Genomic DNA, 19,345 nt, shown 5'->3' with positions numbered 1-19,345 from the left:
CATCCTGATTTTCCTAATCTAGCTTAGTAACTTTTAGTAATTAAGGTAATGCTGATGGACTAGGGCTCTGTCACACGGAGCTTGTAAAATTTGTTGTCGCTGGAAATCCACATGGCTCTTCCTGAAACCACTCGCTGGCAGAATGGGGCATCATATTCCTGCTGCTTACGGGCCAATTGACTCATGTTGTCGTTCTCAGCACAAAAACATAATTGCTGCCTCTCAAAACAAGCCATAATTAACCAATGAAGTCAGGAGCATCTGTTGAGCTGGGCAGAAAAATGATGCTCCGTACAATATTTTTTTTCTGACAATGCCTCTGCACTGTGGGAGCAGTTGTTAGCGTGATAATTGTTTTAATTATGATTTTGTAACAGTTATCATCCAAAACAATTATCAGCATTTAAAGATACACACACAAGTAAAAACAAGAGAAAATAGTCATCACTAAAACACCTCCATGAGTCAGTTTGCAAAGGATTATGTCATTTTTACAATTACAGACAATTAACTTAAAATATGATCATTTATTACTGATAAGGATATAAGATTATATGACAAAGGTCACATGTTTGAATGCATCTGCATGCCCCCTATGCTTGCCACTTTTTCAATTCAACATCTATCTCTTTTTCTCCTGTTTCAGATCCACAATTTTGCAGCAGCAGTTTAACCGGGTGGGCCGTGTGGAGCACGGCTCAGTCGCACTGCCAGGTATAATTCGGTCGGGGTCTATCGGCGGGCCCGACACCTTCAATATGGGCACTATGCCCTCCGCGCAGCAGCAAATCACCACAGGGCAGATGCACAGAGGACACATGCCCCCACTGGTGAGTGAGAGCATTTTCACTCGCAAGCAATTATGGTGTCCTGGAAAAAAAACCTTGAGCTTAAAATACTGTAGTGTTCAACAAAAAAATGTACTGAATGGATAAGAAAATGATGTAGCACTGGTTTCGTGCTCAATTCTCAATTTTTTAAACTGTCAAAACACAGTGTTGAGATCATTCCCACATTTTTTTATGTAAATCTGACCTGCAGTGCTTGAAGTATTGCTTGTGGTCCCCGCTGTCAACAATGAACCACAATAAACAATATGAAGAGGGCTGTGAGTGAGATAGAGAATGAAAAGTCATCATACACACTCTAAAAGCCCATCTGTCTCCTGTGGTTTATACACATTTATTTGCAAGACTGAGAGTTTCTCCCACTTACAGCACAAATAGTGTATTTAGATTGCTTTTGTTTAGTTATCTGCTCAGTGAGTGTCTCTATTGTCTGTTGTTGTCAGAGTCATGCCCAGCAGGCCCTGATGGGGACCATCAACAGCAGTATGCAGGCTGTGCAGCAGGCTCAGGCTGACCTAGGATATGTAGATAATCCGCCTCCTCTGGGCCACGACTTGGTAAGTCTTCTCCCTACTTACTACACAGTTTTTTAAGGATAGAAGCAGCAAGGATAGATACAGTACTCCTCCAAATCCCATCATTAACAGCATCTCCAGTTCCACTTTTCTAACTGCTTTCTGATATTACAGCCTCTGCTTTTCAAAGCAAAGATTGCTTAGATCTAATTAAGCATTCGCATCACATCAAAGTCCATCATATTTCTCAAATATAATTAGGATATGGAGCGAACTGTAAATATGGAGGCTGTATTTAATGCTCGAGTGTTTCCAGAGCTGTAGGTGTTGTACAACCCTAGTCCTTTAATCCTGCACAAGAAAGTTTATATGAGCTGAAAATCACCCACTGTGATGAAAGCCAATCGCTCTTGTATTCCTCCTCCACTGAAAGGCATCCAGGGTCTGGGTTCAGAACAAAGTGGACGAATCCAAACATGAAATCCACTCTCAAGTTGATGCCATCACCGCTGGAACAGCATCTGTGGTCAATCTTACTGCAGGTGAGTGCCCAGGAGAATACTAAACAGTTAAAGGATGCAACATGCTGTCGTTTTCAGCTTTCATATATTTGAGTTTATGAAGCCTCCGCTGGACTAAGCTCCGAAGGAAATTGCTCTGTTTTAGAAATATTGTTTATCTATGTTGTTATTGCAACTCCAAGGAGGGAATCAATAAAAACATTTCCCAGTTGTTGTTAAGCACTCACTGATGAATCTCTTTTAAACAGAGGTGCGTTCACCTGATATTTTTCCCTGATAAATATGTCTACTGATAAGTAAATCTTGAACTTGTTGTCCTGAAGCTCAGCCTACTGCCTGTGTCTCTCTCCGCTCCCCATGTTGCTTGGCCCAGCGCCAGTCAAGCTCCTGCCAGCCTTTTTCAGGGTTTTAATCTTACCTCGCCATCTGTGTGGTTGCACTTATTCTCCCCTCACCGTCTATTACAAAGTTTTTCTTCTTCACGGCCACTTGCTCCATCAGCGTGCTCATCCCCGTGGAACCATTTCAAATGGGCTCTAATTATGACACTGACACTGATGTGTGTGTTACAGCATGTGACACGCAAGCTGCCTCATGGATTAGCTAAACAGACGTGGCAGCAGCAGAGCGAATTAAGATGCACAGCAGAGGTGTAGTTTGTAACGATGGCGATCCATCCTCCGCAGGTGAACCCACAGAAACCGACTACACAGCGGTGGGCTGCGCCATCACCACCATCTCCTCCAACCTCACCGAAATGTCTAAGGGTGTCAAACTTCTAGCGGCGCTAATGGACGATGAAGTGGGCAGTGGACACAAGCTCATGGGTGCTGCCAGGATGCTGGCAGGGGCTGTGTCAGATCTGCTCCGATCTGTTGAGCCCGCAGCCGCTGAGGTGAGGCGCCCACTGATTATTCTACTGTTTCATCCTCCAATGTAATCCCAGTAGCCACAAAGCCACATACAGTGTTGGATTGCATGCTTCTCTTTTTATCAGTGTCCCAGTGATGAGGATTTTTGATCCAGAAGTCTGTTTTAGATAATTCATGGGGGCCTGTGTGAAAACAGGCCAGGCCAGTGTAATGAATGTGGTGATGTCATCCTCGTACAGCCCAGACAGACGGTGCTGACTGCGGCAGGAAGCATCGGACAGGCCAGCGGGGATCTGCTCCGTCACATGGGGGAGGGCGAGACCGATGAGAAGTTCCAGGTTGGACGCCGCCCACTCACTGTTTCTATGACACTTCAGGCCAAACAGGAAGACACACATACATTCACATTCTCAGCCCCCCTTTAAAAATGTCAATACGCACTTAAGTAATCATGTCTGGCTTTATTATTAGACTGATTTTTATAACAGAGTGTCAGGAGGAGAGGATTTAGGAGGAAAATGGCAATGCAGTGCCTCAGACTTCCATTAACACAATATGTAGACTTCATTAACTGCGTCATTTACTCTCTGCATACACGTCTTTTAGTTCTAGAGTATCACAGCCTTGTTACCACTCTCTTTAATCATGATGATAATATTAATAATACGTTTATTTATATAGCTCCTTTCAAGAACCGTCATCACAAAGTGCTTCACAAAAGAATCAGGAAAACAAAAGAAACAGAGCACCAGACAATAGAAGCAAACAACCAGCTAAAACATAAGACAAAACAAAAATTAAGCAAAAGCAAGTCAGAACAAAAGGTTTTTTTTAGCTGCTTCTTGAAGGTGTCAACAGTGTCCGCAGAGCCGAAGTCCAGTGGGAGAGAGCTCTGAGTGTAGGAGCAGGGTTGTTTATGTGTTATGGCAGTAGTAGCTCTTCAGTGTGATTACAAATAACTTGATAACGGAATTTGATGGACAGCCAGTTTAAAGACATGAGGATTGGTGTAACATGAGACCTTTTGGTGGTCTTCGTCAAAAGCTTGGCAGCAGAATTTTGAACCAACCGTGGGCAATTTATGGAAATCTTGCTAAGACATGTGAAAAGAGAGTTGCAACAGTCGAGACGAGAGGGAAGTAAATGCGTGAATTATCATCTCCAACCGAAGTCTTGGCACAATGGGCATTAGTTTAGCTATATTTCTCAGCAGGTAGAAACAGGAATGAACCAAACAGCTAAAGTGCTGGTTAAGACTCAAGGCCTGACCCATAAAAACATCAAGATTACAGACTGTAGTTTTAACAGAGGAGGATAAAGAACCAAAATGTTTGGGACAATGCCATCTCGGCAAGAAATAAGAACTTCTGTTTTGTGTGTGTTGAGCTGTAGTCAAATATTTTATAGAGTTGAGGCAATTTAGCATGCATGAACAAATATAATGTGCATAACATTGGTAAGAGATATCTTCAAGAAGCAAATACAGCGCAAACAGTACTGGGGTGAGAACAGACCCCTGGGGAACCCCACAGAACAAAGACTCAGTTGATGAGGCATAATTTTGAACTTTAACTGAAAAAGTCCTGTCTGACGGGTGCCATTAATGTTAATGGTAACCCTTTATATTAAGGTCCTTGTTATAGTTAGTTGATAGGCAAAAAGGCCCCTATAAGTCCTTATAAAAAGCTTAAAAGCATCCTCTTAAGACTTATAGTATAAGGGCCGTATTACCTATTAACTAACTCTTATTACAAGGGGCTTAATATAAAGTGTAACTGTGTTGATTCCTTATTTATCATCCAAATCCGATGCTCCTCTCCTCCTATTTGCTTTACTTCATAATGCAGATATAAATTATTACTCACCTCCCAAAATTCATCATCACTACAATACTATTACACTATTGTTTGTGCATTAGATGTCCAGTATTCACACTACATCAGCCGAACAAAATGAGTCACAAACATTTACTTTCCTGGTCCCCTCAGTCACATGTGCGCAGCTGTGCTGTGTTTCAGTGAAGGACATTGATTAATGTGTTGCAGGACACCCTGATGAATCTGGCCAAAGCAGTGGCCAATGCAGCTGCTATGTTGGTCCTAAAGGCCAAGAACGTGGCCCAGGTGGCCGAGGACACCATATTGCAGAACCGGGTGATCGCAGCTGCCACTCAGTGTGCCCTGTCAACCTCGCAGCTGGTGGCTTGCACCAAGGTACTGGTCTAAAACTTGTTCATCTCAGTAGCCAAGTAGGTAAAGGACATACCAGCATACTGGAAATCATCCAAGCAGAATGTATGACACTAGCCATTGTTTACTACTTACAACTTAAGATTTGAAAGTGCAAAATTGAACAGATTGAATTGATTTTCTTTTATTAAAAACTAATGAATAACAGCCCGTCTAATATCACAACAGTGTTCAGCTTTTGTAATTCGTCTGTATTTCTGCCAACAACAACGTGTGGTGCAGGTGGTGAGCCCAACCATCAGCTCCCCAGTGTGTCAGGAGCAGCTTGTCGAGGCTGGGAAGCTGGTGGACCGCTCCGTAGAAACCTGTGTCAAGGCTTGCCGCTCGGCCAGCGACGACGGCGAGCTGTTGAAGCAAGTCGGTGCGGCAGCTGGCGTGGTGAGCCAGGCCCTAAGTGACCTGCTGCAGCATGTCCGCCACTACGCCAGCTGCGGCGAGCCCATCGGACGTTACGACCAGGCCACGGACACGATCATGAACGTAACAGAAAACATTTTCACCTCCATGGGTGATGCCGGTGAGTGCAAAAAGAAGTACTCAAGGGTACTTGTGAGTGTTGGGGGTTAAGTGCACTTAAAAAAGCTTTCAATTTAAGTTGTTGTTTGTGGTGTCTCTTCAGTTCATCAGTATTTTCACAAAATATAAATAAATCAATAATAATAATCAGTAAATCTGGTGATCTGTGATGAATACATGCTTTCACTTGAATTGTTCTCATGAGTTTTGGCAGCATCAGAGGCCCTAAAGATATTATCGGTATTTGTGTCCATGTTAGGTGATCTGAGAAACCCTGTTGAAACATTTTCAAAGCTCATGCTATTTGTTATGGTTCGAGTCATAAGGCTGAAGAATTTCCAACCCCAGCCAGTTCTCAAGGGGTTGTAGGGAACATGTCATCCAAAACCACTACAGAGCTCTCAATCTGGTCTCAATCAGCGTCAGCGAGGCTTTGAAACTTAAAAGGAAACACATGACCTGGGCATTTTTTGGAAGGACAAACTTTTTACCTTCTATAAATCAACAGGAACAAAAAAAAGAAAATCTGTAGCACCGGATCAGTATTCAGTGATTCACTTCATTCTACATATAGTGTGTTGTTTAATTCCCAAGACAGCTGGATGGAGGTTGTAAAGCACCTAGATGTCTTGTCTTTCATACACTTCTCTGGGTGAGTTATTTCAAGCTGGAGGTGGGTGTTTGGGAAACACAGCTTTTTATAGCAGGTGTGTGGGGAGATGTTACATATATTCCAAAGACTTTCATTTGTGTGAGAGAGGATGACTCACTGGAAACCTTCAGCTATAAAAGTTCATGAAGGTGAAAACAATGATGTGTCTCCGCAAGACGAGGACACTTACAGAAATGCCTCAGTGGTGCACTCAGGTTGGGTGATATGATGATTATATACCATGAGATTATATTCATTTGTCAATTGTCAGACATGCTGTCACACCGTTCGGCTGGAATAACCATCCTTTTAATATCTATGGTTGTGTTGGACCGTTGTGAGCACTGTTGCACATCAGGGAACTAGACTGCTATTGGATGAATAGGATTTTTTGCGTCAGTTAGCCAAAAATAGATATCTTCATTGGTTATTTTATCTCGACAGAACATCCAGAAAATACAATATTTAACGATGTACATATACTGGCATTGCAATAGACAATTACCCATAGAAGATTTTATTCTTATCACACACTCCTTTGATGAACAAGTTTTCCATTTATCATTTCAAACTGAATCAAAGTTTTAAATTCTTGATCTTGTTCATGGAATTTTTAAACTAATTTCATAATGCTCTTAAAATCTTTTTGTTTTTCAGAATTCTAGTGCCATACTTGGTCTTATTTAGATACAGATGTTAATTTAAATTGACTTGAAATATTCAAAATCAGGTCAACTGACTTTTTCACTACTGCACATGTGTCAATACTAATGGAGTGTTATTGGCAGTTAAAATATAAGCATGTGTTGGGGCCAGCCACACATCACTGACCTGACACAAACTTGAAAAGTGTTGCTGTTTGTCTTGGTTTGGTTGGGAATTCCTCTGTGATACTGTAAGAAGCAAAAGCTCGATTCTGATGGCTGAAAGGATGACGACAACTCTGAAGCTTGATCATCACTTACAAATAGTTCTTACTGTCGAAATGGATGCAGATCCTCAAAAATCTACACGACAAACGGACAGCCCTCAAAAACAAAAACAACAAAAAACAAATGTAAATGGACAGAGAAGCCAAATCAGCTTCGCAGCACAAACTGAATTTCAGCTGTAACATGGGCTTGTCTTCGTGCTGTTATCCTAGTTGGTAATCTAGTTGTTAATGTGGGGTGTCTGTCTTCCTTTCTGTTCTTATACACTACTGTATATGTGTGTATGTTTTCACAGGTGAGATGGTGCGTCAGGCCAGGGTGTTAGCCCAGGCCACCTCTGACTTGGTCAATGCCATGAGATCTGATGCAGAGGCTGAAGTCGATGTTGACAACTCCAAGAAACTGCTGGCTGCAGCTAAACTCCTGGCCGACGCCACAGCTCGGATGGTGGAGGCTGCTAAGGTAAACATGGAACACGTTTACTCTCCCGATGTGATGCAACAAAAATGATTGATTATTTGCTTAAGCATGTAACTTGTAATGTAATTTACTAAAAGACTTTAACTTGATAACCTAATTTAATTGCTTTCTCTCATTATTACATCGTTTTTTTCTGTAGTTTAATTCGTCCTTCATTCCAAATTAAAATAAGACGAGACATATTTCTCATTAGTTTAACCCCATTATAAACAGTTTGATCCACAACTGTTGATATTTTGTGTTCTCTTCAGCTTTTCTCTTTTTCCATCAGCACTCCATGATGACTTTGCATGACTAATGTCATTTTGAATGCAGCGTTAAAAGATGAACTGAGCTGAAATACTTTGATTTGATAGAATTCACATGTTGGCATTACTGTTTGCAACTACCAGCATCCATTTCACATCCAAAATAAAAGGGTGCCGCATCCGTGGCTCTTAATAAGCCCCTGGCACCGTCTGGCAGGATATTATCAGTGTGAAATACCAGGCAAGTGTAACGCTGCTCATGGCACGGGAGATGTTTTTGATCTGTGACACATTAATCACCACATCACTGCCATTATCAAAGAGGAAGTAGGAATCTGGTGCTCACAGTTTCCTTGGAAACTATCAGAAAGCAGACAGGGCTAAATGCCTTTTTGTATCTATTCTACAATGTGTGTAAGTGGTTAAACTTCAGCTGCTGAGCTCTGATAGCTATTGTTACAGTACATATTGTATGCATGTGTCATGGTCATATGTATGTGTTTATGTGCTCTCAGGGGGCAGCTGCCTACCCAGAGAATGAGGACCAGCAGCAGAGGCTCAGAGAGGCAGCTGAGGGGCTACGTGTGGCCACGAATGCTGCAGCTCAGAACGCCATCAAGAAAAAACTGGTCAACAGGCTGGAGGTGAGTCATAAAAGTCAACATGTCCCATCTTCTACGTGTTTTTTGACCTTGATGAAAACACAAATCTCCTCCTTGTTTGTCTCTACCAGCAATAATGTCACGTAAAAATCTTTTTCTTTCCCACATTCTGTAGTCCCTTAGAACAAACATCGTAGAAATAAATGGCGAGTCTGGACATTAGGATAAAAGAAAGCATGACATAATGCGATCAATGAAACGCCTCTGCGGTCATTTGTACAAATACGGCCCATTGAGTATATTCGTCTGCATTATTTCTCTTTTCCTGTAGCAGTGAGCTATAAACCCCATTAGTGCTGTGAGTGAACTATCTGAGTGTAAAGATCTGTGTTTAGCCTTTGGTATCAGTTTGCCCCCTAATGACTAGCCCTCCTCTGCTTCAGAGCGCCCAATGTTCAATTTCCCAAGCACATAAACTATGCATTACCCAGGGCTGGGATCGGAATGCTATCAGACTTATATCTCAGTCCGCCTCCCTGCATCAGATGGTCACAGTAATGGTGCTAATGATCACCTCCATCAAGGAAACATGTAAGCCAATAAGACCAAAGTGTCATGAGTCTACAGCCACATTTAGGCCCGTTGAGATCCCTTTAATCTTACCTGCTGTCTCCTCACACACTTTTATCTTGAAGTAAATAAAATGTATAGAATAATACGAATATAGAGCGCTCACTGCACCACAGGTAGGAAATGCTTCTCCTCTCTCTCATGTCAATTCCACATGTGGTTCAGTTGTTGTTTTTTCATCTCCTAGTGTAATGATGTCATGTATTCTGGCTTCTCTTTTTTCCACTTTACTTCCTTTTTTAGTCAACAGGGAATTTCTTCTCCCTTTTTTGACAATCTCGTACATCTTAATATGAGTTTAGCAGTATATTTTTAGTGCTTCAGTTTTGGAAACATAGCAAGGGGAAAGCCATGATGATCATCTCATGAATTGAGATCGAGCAGTGCAATCCCACCCGTTTCCCTCTTCTTACAAAACAGCTGGTTTGCGACCCCTCTTAGTTTTGATGAGAACAACTCTGTCCGAGTACAGAACATGACAGCTTGATACTGCACAGAGTAAAAGAATGTAGTTCTCAGCCAGGCGCCACTCTCTTACTTTAGTCTAAATGATTTCCATTTGTGTCTCCTGAACAGATAGCTGCTAAGCAGGCGGCGGCTGCTGCTACTCAGACCATCGCAGCGGCTCAGAATGCTGCTGCTTCCAACAAAAATACAGTTTCACACCAACAGCTAGTACATAGCTGCAAGGTAAAATCATGTACTGGTTTCACTGTTGTGTTAAGCAAAATGATGTGAAGTCATGTCCACTACATTATATATTGTTATAAAATAGGCTTTTTTGTAGTCTTGGCAGTGCTTTTATTTTTCAGATATGATGATGTGGATGTAAAGCATACATTATTGGACATGTTTAAATGCAGGCAGTAGCAGATAGCATCCCCCAGCTGGTGCAGGGCATGAGGAGCAGCCAGGCCCAGCCTGAGGAGCTCGGGGCCCAGCTTGCCCTCATCATGGCCAGCCAGAGCTTCTTACAGGTCAGACCTTTAACCCTGACAGAGCTAACAGCTATCAGATTCTCTTCAGATACACAAACAAAAACTGCTACCGTATGAATGTGTTGTTGTTTTTCTGTCAACAACCCTCAGCCTGGAAGTAAGATGGTGGTGTCTGCAAAGTCAGCAGTGCCGACGGTGGCTGATCAGGCCGCTGCCATGCAACTGGGCCAGTGTGCCAAGAACTTGGCTACCTGCCTGGCCGAGCTCAGGACCGCCACCCAGAAGGTATCTTTACATAACACCATTAGAGATAGCAGGATTCATCTCACGGATGTTGTTTGTTGTAAAGCTCTGCTCTTTGATCTCCTTCAGAGATATAAAGCACAGCATATAAGCTGACATCCTGTCTGTGTTGCATAATATTTGGATGCATGCGAGTAACATTTACGTGTGTGCTGTTTGAAGGCCCATGAAGCTTGCGGTCCTCTGGAGATCGATTCAGCCCTCAAAACCGTACAGACCCTCAAGAGTGAGCTTCAGGATGCCAGGATGTCTGTCATTGACGCCCAGCTCAGACCTCTTCCTGGGGAAACGGTCAGTACAGAGCAACGTTCACTGTCCAAGTTCAAATGAAACATTTTAGTGTAGAAATCAAACTGTAGATATTCAAACCTGACATATCGGTTGTCAGTGGTGTGGCCTATCGCTATCGGCATATGTTGTCCAATATGCACTGATATGAAACCAAAGATGGGGGTAATTTGTTATTATTAAATTCCCAGTGAAGTTTACTAATTCAGTGCACCAATTGCATTTTGGAAAATAAAATGTATTATTAAACTCTAAAATATCCATATCAATGTCAATGTCTGAATTTTGAACTTAATGTCGGCATTGGCATCTGCCCCAAAGATCACATCTATAAATCCAGTGGTTTAATTGTGTGTTCTGTTGCTTGCACAGCTGGAAAAGTGTGCACAGGATTTGGGAAGTACATCTAAGGCCGTTGGCTCCTCCATGGCGCAGTTGCTCACATGTGCTGCGCAGGGCAATGAACATTATACAGGTAAGTCAGACGTATTGTGCACAGAGAGTCTTTGAAGCTTAAGTAGCCATTAAGTTCAATATTTTACTTCTGTTTAGAGTATAGTTACATTATCCGAGCCATTAGAAATAATAAATATACTGTATATTGATAGCAGACTGTAATTGTATTGAAAAAAAAGTTGTTTCTTTTAACTGTGCCAAGTGAGGATTAAGCAGACAGAGAAAAGTATAACTCCTTTATTTGTGCTATCACTATTGCCTTAAACCAAACCCTCTGAATCCAGCATGGCTCGACTGTTTGGCTGTCAATTCTGTCTCAATTGGGGATCTCGGGGGAGGAGAGATGAAGACAGATAGAGAAAAGCGTTTTTTAACAATGAACGCTCCGAGGCAGCACTTCACGCTGTGGCCCAGGGTGCTGCTCGCTTCTCATTAATCTTATTTTCACCAGATTTAACATTCCATCAGCAAATGGCTTCACTTGGCTGGTTAATGCAATTTGATGCAATTTGCTGCTTTTCTTCTCAGCTCTGTGTATAATAATTTAAGGGCACCTCCCAGGCGGGGGCCATATTTATTATATTAACTCGTTCATTTAAACAATGAGGGCATTTCAGTATCACAGTTTGGTCTCCGTGTGGTATAGCCAGCCCCTACCAGCTGATTTGCACAGTGCTAGTGCAATTATAGTTAAATCAGAAAATAGACATACCTCTGTTTCTAATGCTTAAGCCAGACAGCTGCAACAGCTAATGAGATTGAAATTAATGAGTTTAGTAAAACGTTTCCATTTCTACAGAAACATGGTTACTTACTGTCACTACATAATATTATAAGAATGTCAGCGTCATATTCCCTCATTATCTGTAGAATATTACCTGTGTAACATACATTTTTACTACAGTAGATGTCTGTTGTGCACATGAAACATTCAGGCTATATTTACTGATACTGTTATCATACTGATATAATATATTTTGCTTCAGGATTTAATCTGTGAAGCAGAAGTGATGTTTCCAAACTACTTATTTTCGTTTGCAGGTGTGGCTGCCAGAGAAACAGCCCAGGCTTTAAGGACGTTGGCTCAAGCAGCCAGAGGAGTGGCAGCCAGCACCAGGGAGCCTCAGGCTGCAGCTGCAATGCTGGACTCAGCCCAGTATGTCATGGAGGGCTCGGCCATGCTGATACATGAAGCCCATCAGGCCCTGGTACATCCAGGAGATGCTGAGAGTCAGCAGAGACTGGCACAGGTAGGGTAGATACCCCGGGGACAATGATATTCATGTAGAGATCACATTGTTCCACTTGGGCCCTCTCTCTCTCTCTCTCTCTCTCTCTCTCCCCTCTACTGATTTGTAAACATTTTTTCTTTCCACAACAATCATCCCCTCTAAGCGCTGCTATTTTCTCTCTGCTCTGTCTCTTGCCTGGTATTCCTCTCTCAGGAGTGCCAGAGTGAAACTGCTCATTCTCCTGCAGCCCTTCGGGGGATAAACATATTGTTTGGCTTATATCTGTGACAGCAGCATAAATTAGTGACACGGATTCCTGTGCACCGCTGTGAGCCCAATTTGCATTTGAGATGTATTTCCCCTTATAGCTTTGCTATGGGACTTTGTATTGTGCAGAGCATTGTTAGAATGACTAATGGCAGTCCGTTGACTGGGCGTTGTGCTGCGTTTCAGGTGGCCAAAGCAGTGTCGCACTCCCTGAATAATTGTGTGAATTGCCTGCCAGGCCAGAAGGATGTTGACATGGCCCTCAGGAGCATCGGAGAGGCCAGCAAGAAGCTCCTGGTGGACGTTGTGAGTCGGGGTTACTTGGGGATTCCTCCATTTAGTGTATTTGTGTTTACGCCAAAACATCTGTACTGAACACATTAGCATTGACCAATTAAAGGTCCCATATTGTAGAAAGTTAGATTTCCATGTCTTTTTTGATTATAAAGCAGCTTTAGGTGCCATTTAAATGCTGTGAAAGCCTCAAAAGGCGCAATCCATGGAGAAGTGCGCACAGCTCATATACAGAAACTGTGCCTTTAAACGAGTCAGCAGGCCTTCTGCTCTCAGCCAGAAAAACACCGGCAGAGCTGATACGGAAACACGGTTGTCAGTACCTGCTCAGGCCTGTGAGAGCTGACCAATGAGAGCAGACTGGGCTTTTCAGAAGGAGGGCCTTAAAGAGACAGGCAATAACACGGGGCGTTCAGACAGAGGCTGAATAGAGGTGCTGCAACAATGGGCAGTTTAAGATAAAGACTGTGTTTTTTGAACATTAAAGCATCCAAACATTTTCTAGTAGACAATGAAAATGAGCATACTATGGGACCTTTAATTTAAATATTATTGAAATTGATATTTCAATATAAAAAGGTTTGCTGGGGGGCTGGAGCCCATTTACACTCACATTCAAACCTACAGGCAACTGAGTCCCCAGTTAACCTAAGCAGCCCTTGAACACATACATCAAAGTAACTGAACAGGTAATTTCCATTTGACGTCATTTCTGATATGAGTTCTACAGTATGCCCTAATTGATGCGTGTCTTGTCTTTGAAGCTACCTCCCTGCAAAAAGGCATTCCAGGAGGCCCAGACTGATCTGAACCACACGGCAGCTGAACTCAACCACTCTGCAGGCGAGGTCGTCCACTCCTCTCGTGGAACGAGCAGCCAGCTGGCTGCGGCCTCCGGAAAGTTCAGCCAAGACTTTGATGAGTTCCTGGATGCTGGCATTGAAATGGCCGGACACACCCAAGTAGGTTTGATGATCATACACCCCCAGCGTGCTCCACTGAAGCAGTTCAGTGGTAGAAGAGGAGAATCAAACCTTCAAAAACATAAAAGTCTTAACTGCTGAGTGGCCGAGCTCATATTTCTGTGTCACTTTATTACCTAAGCTATTTAAGTAATTTGTTAATTAGAGCTTTTAATCTAATTCACTTAGGCACATGATTGTCCCCAAGAGCACTAACACAGTCGGATGTAATGAGATCTTGTGATGTTCTTGTTCTGGTTATTTTGCTCATTAATTTGAAAAGATTGTGGGATTGGAGTTGATGTAGCATGACACCCGAGCTTTTATCAAGCTCAAAGAGGCCTGCTGAGTGAGGTAAGAGGATATAGGTAGTAGGGGCACATTAAGTACATCATTCACAATGCTTCATCCCTTGACAGCTGTTGCTGATACAGTGAATACTGTGTCTTTTTTTGTTATATGTAACAGAACTCTGAATCCATCTTAAAAATCACCTGTCTGTTTCTTCCTCTGTGCCTGTGCAGAGCCAGGATGACCAAATCCAAGTTATTGGTAATCTGAAGAACATCTCCATGGCATCCAGCAAGCTGCTGCTGGCTGCCAAGTCTCTGTCTGTGGATCCAGGTGCCGCCAACGCCAAGAATCTCCTAGCTGTGGCAGCCAGGTGTGATAAGACGCAGATAACACCTGATGTGAATCTTGTATTCTCTTTGTTTGTCTTGTGAATACCACACAGTATTTGCTAGTAAACTGAACCAATAGTCCTCGATATGAATCCTCATCCAGATTTCGAGCCTGGTGAAAGTTTTAAAAAATGTAGATTCTATGCTTAAACGTCACAGAACATGTCTCACTGCTGCATCTGTATTCCACTGCTAAAGCTGTATCTGTGCGGCATTGCTAGAAGGAGTTTGAATCCTTCCCCCAGTGCAAAGCCAAGCAGCTGGTCCCGCAGGGCTTTGGGCCTGACTGACTTCTCTCTGTCTAATTAGGAAGATGGAAGCCTTGGCTAGGTCCTGTCTGTGCTCAGCAAAGCTTAACACAAACTCCAGACAATCTCTGCACTCCTGTGTGCTGTGTTAGCCTATCGCACTGAGGGGCCAGCAGTGGCATGCTTGAATAGGGCAGCTAAAAGCATGAGTGAGTGAGTGTGAGTGAGGCCAGGCTGTGTGTGCATGCACAGGGCACATGTGAGAGCTAAAAAGCCTGTGTGGCTGCCTGTGTGTTTCAGGGCAGTGACAGAGAGTATTAACCAGCTGATCACGCTCTGTACCCAGCAAGCAGCAGGACAAAGGGAGTGTGACAACGCCTTGAGGGAGCTGGAGGTAGCCGTCCTCGCATACACTGTACCACACACACACAGACCTCCTCCTCTTCAGGCCTGTTTTCTGTTGCCTGTACATGCCTGTATGTTTTTAATCAGGGAAGCTAGGTGCATTTTTTCACCCCTTGCTTCCATCTTTTTTGCATTTGATTTATATGTGAATGGACATTCAATTCAGAGCTACCATAACTGAATTAGTGACACTGGTTGAAGAAGAGCATTTTGCATACAGAAGCCTATGTTCACTTAATCTCAAGTAACTGAAAGTGACATATTTAAGACTCGATTTTTATCAAGACAGTATATTCTAAGCAGCTTGATTTACATTTAAAGAGTTTCCTTTTTCTAATCTTAAGTTAAGTGGCTGATAAAAGTGTGAAATCACAGCAGGAAAGTTCAGTGTGTCCACAGTAGTACCATTATCATGTCTGTCTGTCTACAGGCTGTCAGAGGCCTCCTGGATAACCCCAACGAGCCTGTCAACGAACTCTCCTACTTTGACTGCATCGAGAGCGTCATGGAGAATTCGAAGGTGCAGGCTTTCAAAATAATTGCGTGAACTGTATGCCTTAACTGTCAGAGATATTTTACGTAGCAGGCAGCTGAAGATCTAATTTGTCCTCCATTTCCAAATGCCTCAGGTCTTGGGAGAGTCAATGGCTGGCATTTCTCAGCACTGTAAGACGGGCGATGTGGTAGCCTTCGGGGAGAGCGTGGGCGTGGCGTCCAAAGCTCTGTGTGGACTGACGGAGGCTGCAGGACAGGTGAGATCACCGCATGGTACCAACTCGTCTGCTCTCATCTCAGCTTTCTGCTCCTCTGCTCCATTTTTCTGCTTCCCCTCTTTTTTGATGCGAGTCCCATTACATTTAGATAACGCAAAAACAAATTGTCTGTCATTTTTAAGGTTGTTACAGCCCTCTAAACAATACATGAAAAGAAGTTCAAACGTCGTCACAAGGTGGGAGCCATTCATAAATAGCATTTAGACCTTAGCAGGACACTTTCTATTGGAAGTCATGACAGAGAGGCAGGATGAGTCAGGTTTCATTGGAGGTTTTACAGACTTCAACCTTAGAGCTGTAAAATAACATTCTCGCCTCCACACAACATTCAGGTCCCCTGTCTCGAAAAGGGCACACTCTGACAGATCTTTTGCTTCTCGTGCTTACCTGCCTTCAGAAAGCTCCCCCATGAATACAATATGAATCTATGTATGTATCTTCTTTATTACACCAGCACAGAAAAACATTTCTCGGAGGACTCAACTAGCTGGAGACAGTGTGTTTTTTTCTAAATGCCAATCATATCATATGTATTTTACTCCTTTTGGCAGGACTTACATAAGGTAAAAGAGGGCGTACTTGATATTAAGATTCCGTTTAGGTTTGATGTGTTATGCCTCAGCCAATTATCCACAAACATGATTTTAGTAGTCAGACAACCATAACAAGAAAATGTTTACAGCGTGAAACGCGTTTGTTACTCAGAGGATGAAGGATCTTTATGTAATGGAAAAATTGACCTTTTCTTTAAAGCTGCAAGCAAGCAGGTTTGAGTCATATTGCATTTAATGGGCCCGATGCTTTAGTGGCATTGAGCATGGCTATTTTATCCTATAATTTTTTGGGGTGTAATTTGCATCTAGAGGATTTAATAAGTAGAGTGTTTTGGTAACACTTTATGATAACCATCATTAATAAATGTTAAATATATAGTTATTAAACGTAATTAACAGTTATTTGACCGTTAACAGGCAGTAAAATGTTTTATAAATCATTTACTAAGCAATCATCATGATCATCCCCATGTTTCTATTTTTTCATTTTGCTTTGTACTTGAATGACAAAGGTTGTGTAAAAATATTTTTGAAATTATTTCAATGAAAACTATTACTATAGTTGAATCTACCTGTGTATCTGTTCATCCACTTGGACTGTATGTGGAGTTTATTAGCTTGTGTGTGACAAACAATGCTATCTTGGGAGACAATAAAGATCTTGTCCAGGGGCAAACTGATGAATCAGTCAATTAAGGAAGAAAAGGAATACATGAAATAACTTTTATGTTTTCTGCCTTGTAGGCCTCTTATCTTGTAGGTGTGTCTGATCCCAATAGCCAATCAGGCCACGAGGGGCTGGTGGATCCCATCCAGTTTGCAAGAGCCCACCAGGCTATACAGATGGCGTGTCAGAACTTAGTGGACCCAGCCAGTAGTCCATCACAGGTAAGAGGGTCCATGCGGGGACGATTACCTGGCATATGGGGACTGCATTTGGGACAGTCGTGCATATAGATCTCTTGTGACTCTAATCAAATGGCTCATTAAGTTTGAAAACCTCAAAATCGACCTGAATGTTGCAGAAAATTCCATCTATACAACTCTGCTTCCTGTTTGTTGGTGTATCTTTGTATGTCAGGTCTTGTCGGCAGCAACAATTGTTGCCAAGCACACCTCAGCTCTCTGTAACGCCTGCCGCCTGGCGTCCTCCAAGACCTCCAACCCTGTGGCTAGGAGACAGTTTGTCCAGTCAGCCAAAGAGGTGGCCAACACCACAGCCAACCTTGTCAAAACCATCAAGGTCAACTCCCCAACTGATCAAAACGTTGAGTGTAAATTTGTTACAGAATTTTTTCGTCGTGTGAGAAGCTGTGGATGTGTGTCGAATTCAGTCCTCACAAATACATGGTAAAATATTCATACGCCATTGTCTTGTTTCAGGCCTTGGATGGGGATTTTTCAGAAGAGAACAGAAACAGGTGCCGTGTTGCTACGACACCACTCCTTGAGGCTGTTGAAAACCTGTCAACCTTTGCCAACAACCCTGAGTTTGCAAGCATCCCAGCTCAGATCAGCAATGAGGTATTCATCCACTTTCATGCTTGTTTGTAGAGCTGGATCTTAACTGATTGTTTTTCTTCATTAATTGGTTAGTCTTTAGGTTTATAGTATGTCAGAAAATGGTTTTAAAAAAGAGAAGGTTTCCTAAAGCCCAAGATGACGTCCTCAAATGTCTTGTTTTGTCCACAATCCAAAGATATTCAGTTTATTGTCATAGAGGAGTAAAGAAACCAGAACATATTCATATTTAAGAAGCTGGAATCAGAGAATCACTGCAGCTCTACTTGTTTGTTGTGCCCCGTTTAGATTGTTCTCTGTTCTCAAAAACATCCTATTAGTATTTCCACTCGTCCTACGGAGGATCTTGTAACAACTCTTTCAAGAGATTTAATGAATATATTTGTGACTTCTGCGCTCAATCCACTTTAAACAAGCACTCTTACGTGAGCCAACACAGAAAGATTTGTACAGCGAACATGGGGGGAATTGGATTGAGGTCAAATTTTCCTTATTCTTTTAAAGTCAAGAAAAGACTTGAGGAGAAAGATGGATTTTTATTTTTCAATCTAAAGCGGAACAAGTTCTCGCGCAGTCCTCTAAAAGCTTTATGGCTGTAATCTTGTGGAGGGCAGTGTTTAACGGCACTCTCTCTCAGCACAGCTGCTCTAATCTCCAGCTTGTTAATCTAATTGTCGAGGGAGGCTTTGGCTCGGATCATAAAGACTGAAGGTGTTTCTTCCTGCATGTGTGTAAAGCTGTCTTTCTAATCTCATCCCCCCCTTTGATTGCACCTTTGATCTCTCCAAGGTAGTCAAGGAATATTAACAGCTCTGTCATACCAATGTGGCTAGCTCTGTGACCTGACTTGTTGTTTCACCTGCGCTAACCTTTCATAATTTCCACAGGGTTCAGCAGCCCAGGAGCCTATTGTGCGTTCAGCCCGTTCCATGCTCGATAGTTCAACTTACCTTTTAGAAACAGCCCGATCGCTTGTCCTCAACCCCAAAGATCCTCCCACCTGGTCCATACTTGCCGGCCACTCCAGAACTGTATCCGACTCCATCAAGAGCCTCATCACGTCCATCAGGTTGGTATTAATCCCACCAACTGCCACATCTGTCTCTACAGGATTACACTGAATCAAAGTGTATAATTGTTTGCTCACAGTTGGTGGAAAGAAAATTGTTTCTGAAACCAGAGGGCATATTCTGTGATACCTGTTCAGCTAAGCAATAAATTGCCACATTGCTTTACATCTGCTGAGATTCCCGCTGTCTTATAATAGATACAGTAAGTGAGCATTGTAGAGCATTGATGAGACACAATTTATCAAAGGGAGTGTCCCACCCTCATCATCCATTTTTTGATTTCCTG

At 42.6% G+C, this 19,345-nt stretch overlaps 1 protein-coding gene across 1 annotated transcript in view; it reads left to right on the top strand.

Annotated features, from left to right (window-relative positions):
- Positions 1-19,345, top strand: part of tln2b (talin 2b) — a 95,005-nt gene that overhangs the window by 50,071 nt on the left and 25,589 nt on the right. The window contains exons 13-37 of the mRNA XM_073472491.1: positions 647-830; positions 1,292-1,405; positions 1,797-1,905; positions 2,571-2,779; positions 2,996-3,094; positions 4,802-4,969; positions 5,228-5,522; positions 7,401-7,567; positions 8,349-8,477; positions 9,642-9,755; positions 9,929-10,042; positions 10,154-10,288; positions 10,469-10,597; positions 10,967-11,069; positions 12,092-12,300; positions 12,736-12,855; positions 13,608-13,805; positions 14,330-14,469; positions 15,037-15,130; positions 15,572-15,661; positions 15,771-15,893; positions 17,213-17,356; positions 17,550-17,711; positions 17,852-17,992; positions 18,877-19,058. Of these exons, the coding sequence (XP_073328592.1) occupies positions 647-830; positions 1,292-1,405; positions 1,797-1,905; positions 2,571-2,779; positions 2,996-3,094; positions 4,802-4,969; positions 5,228-5,522; positions 7,401-7,567; positions 8,349-8,477; positions 9,642-9,755; positions 9,929-10,042; positions 10,154-10,288; positions 10,469-10,597; positions 10,967-11,069; positions 12,092-12,300; positions 12,736-12,855; positions 13,608-13,805; positions 14,330-14,469; positions 15,037-15,130; positions 15,572-15,661; positions 15,771-15,893; positions 17,213-17,356; positions 17,550-17,711; positions 17,852-17,992; positions 18,877-19,058 (3,672 nt within the window). The remainder of the gene's footprint in view (positions 1-646; positions 831-1,291; positions 1,406-1,796; positions 1,906-2,570; positions 2,780-2,995; positions 3,095-4,801; positions 4,970-5,227; positions 5,523-7,400; positions 7,568-8,348; positions 8,478-9,641; positions 9,756-9,928; positions 10,043-10,153; positions 10,289-10,468; positions 10,598-10,966; positions 11,070-12,091; positions 12,301-12,735; positions 12,856-13,607; positions 13,806-14,329; positions 14,470-15,036; positions 15,131-15,571; positions 15,662-15,770; positions 15,894-17,212; positions 17,357-17,549; positions 17,712-17,851; positions 17,993-18,876; positions 19,059-19,345) is intronic.

The sequence above is a fragment of the Pagrus major genome, chromosome 8 (assembly GCF_040436345.1).
Source record: "Pagrus major chromosome 8, Pma_NU_1.0".
NCBI lineage: Eukaryota > Metazoa > Chordata > Actinopteri > Spariformes > Sparidae > Pagrus > Pagrus major.
This window is presented reverse-complemented; position numbering and strand designations above follow the sequence as displayed.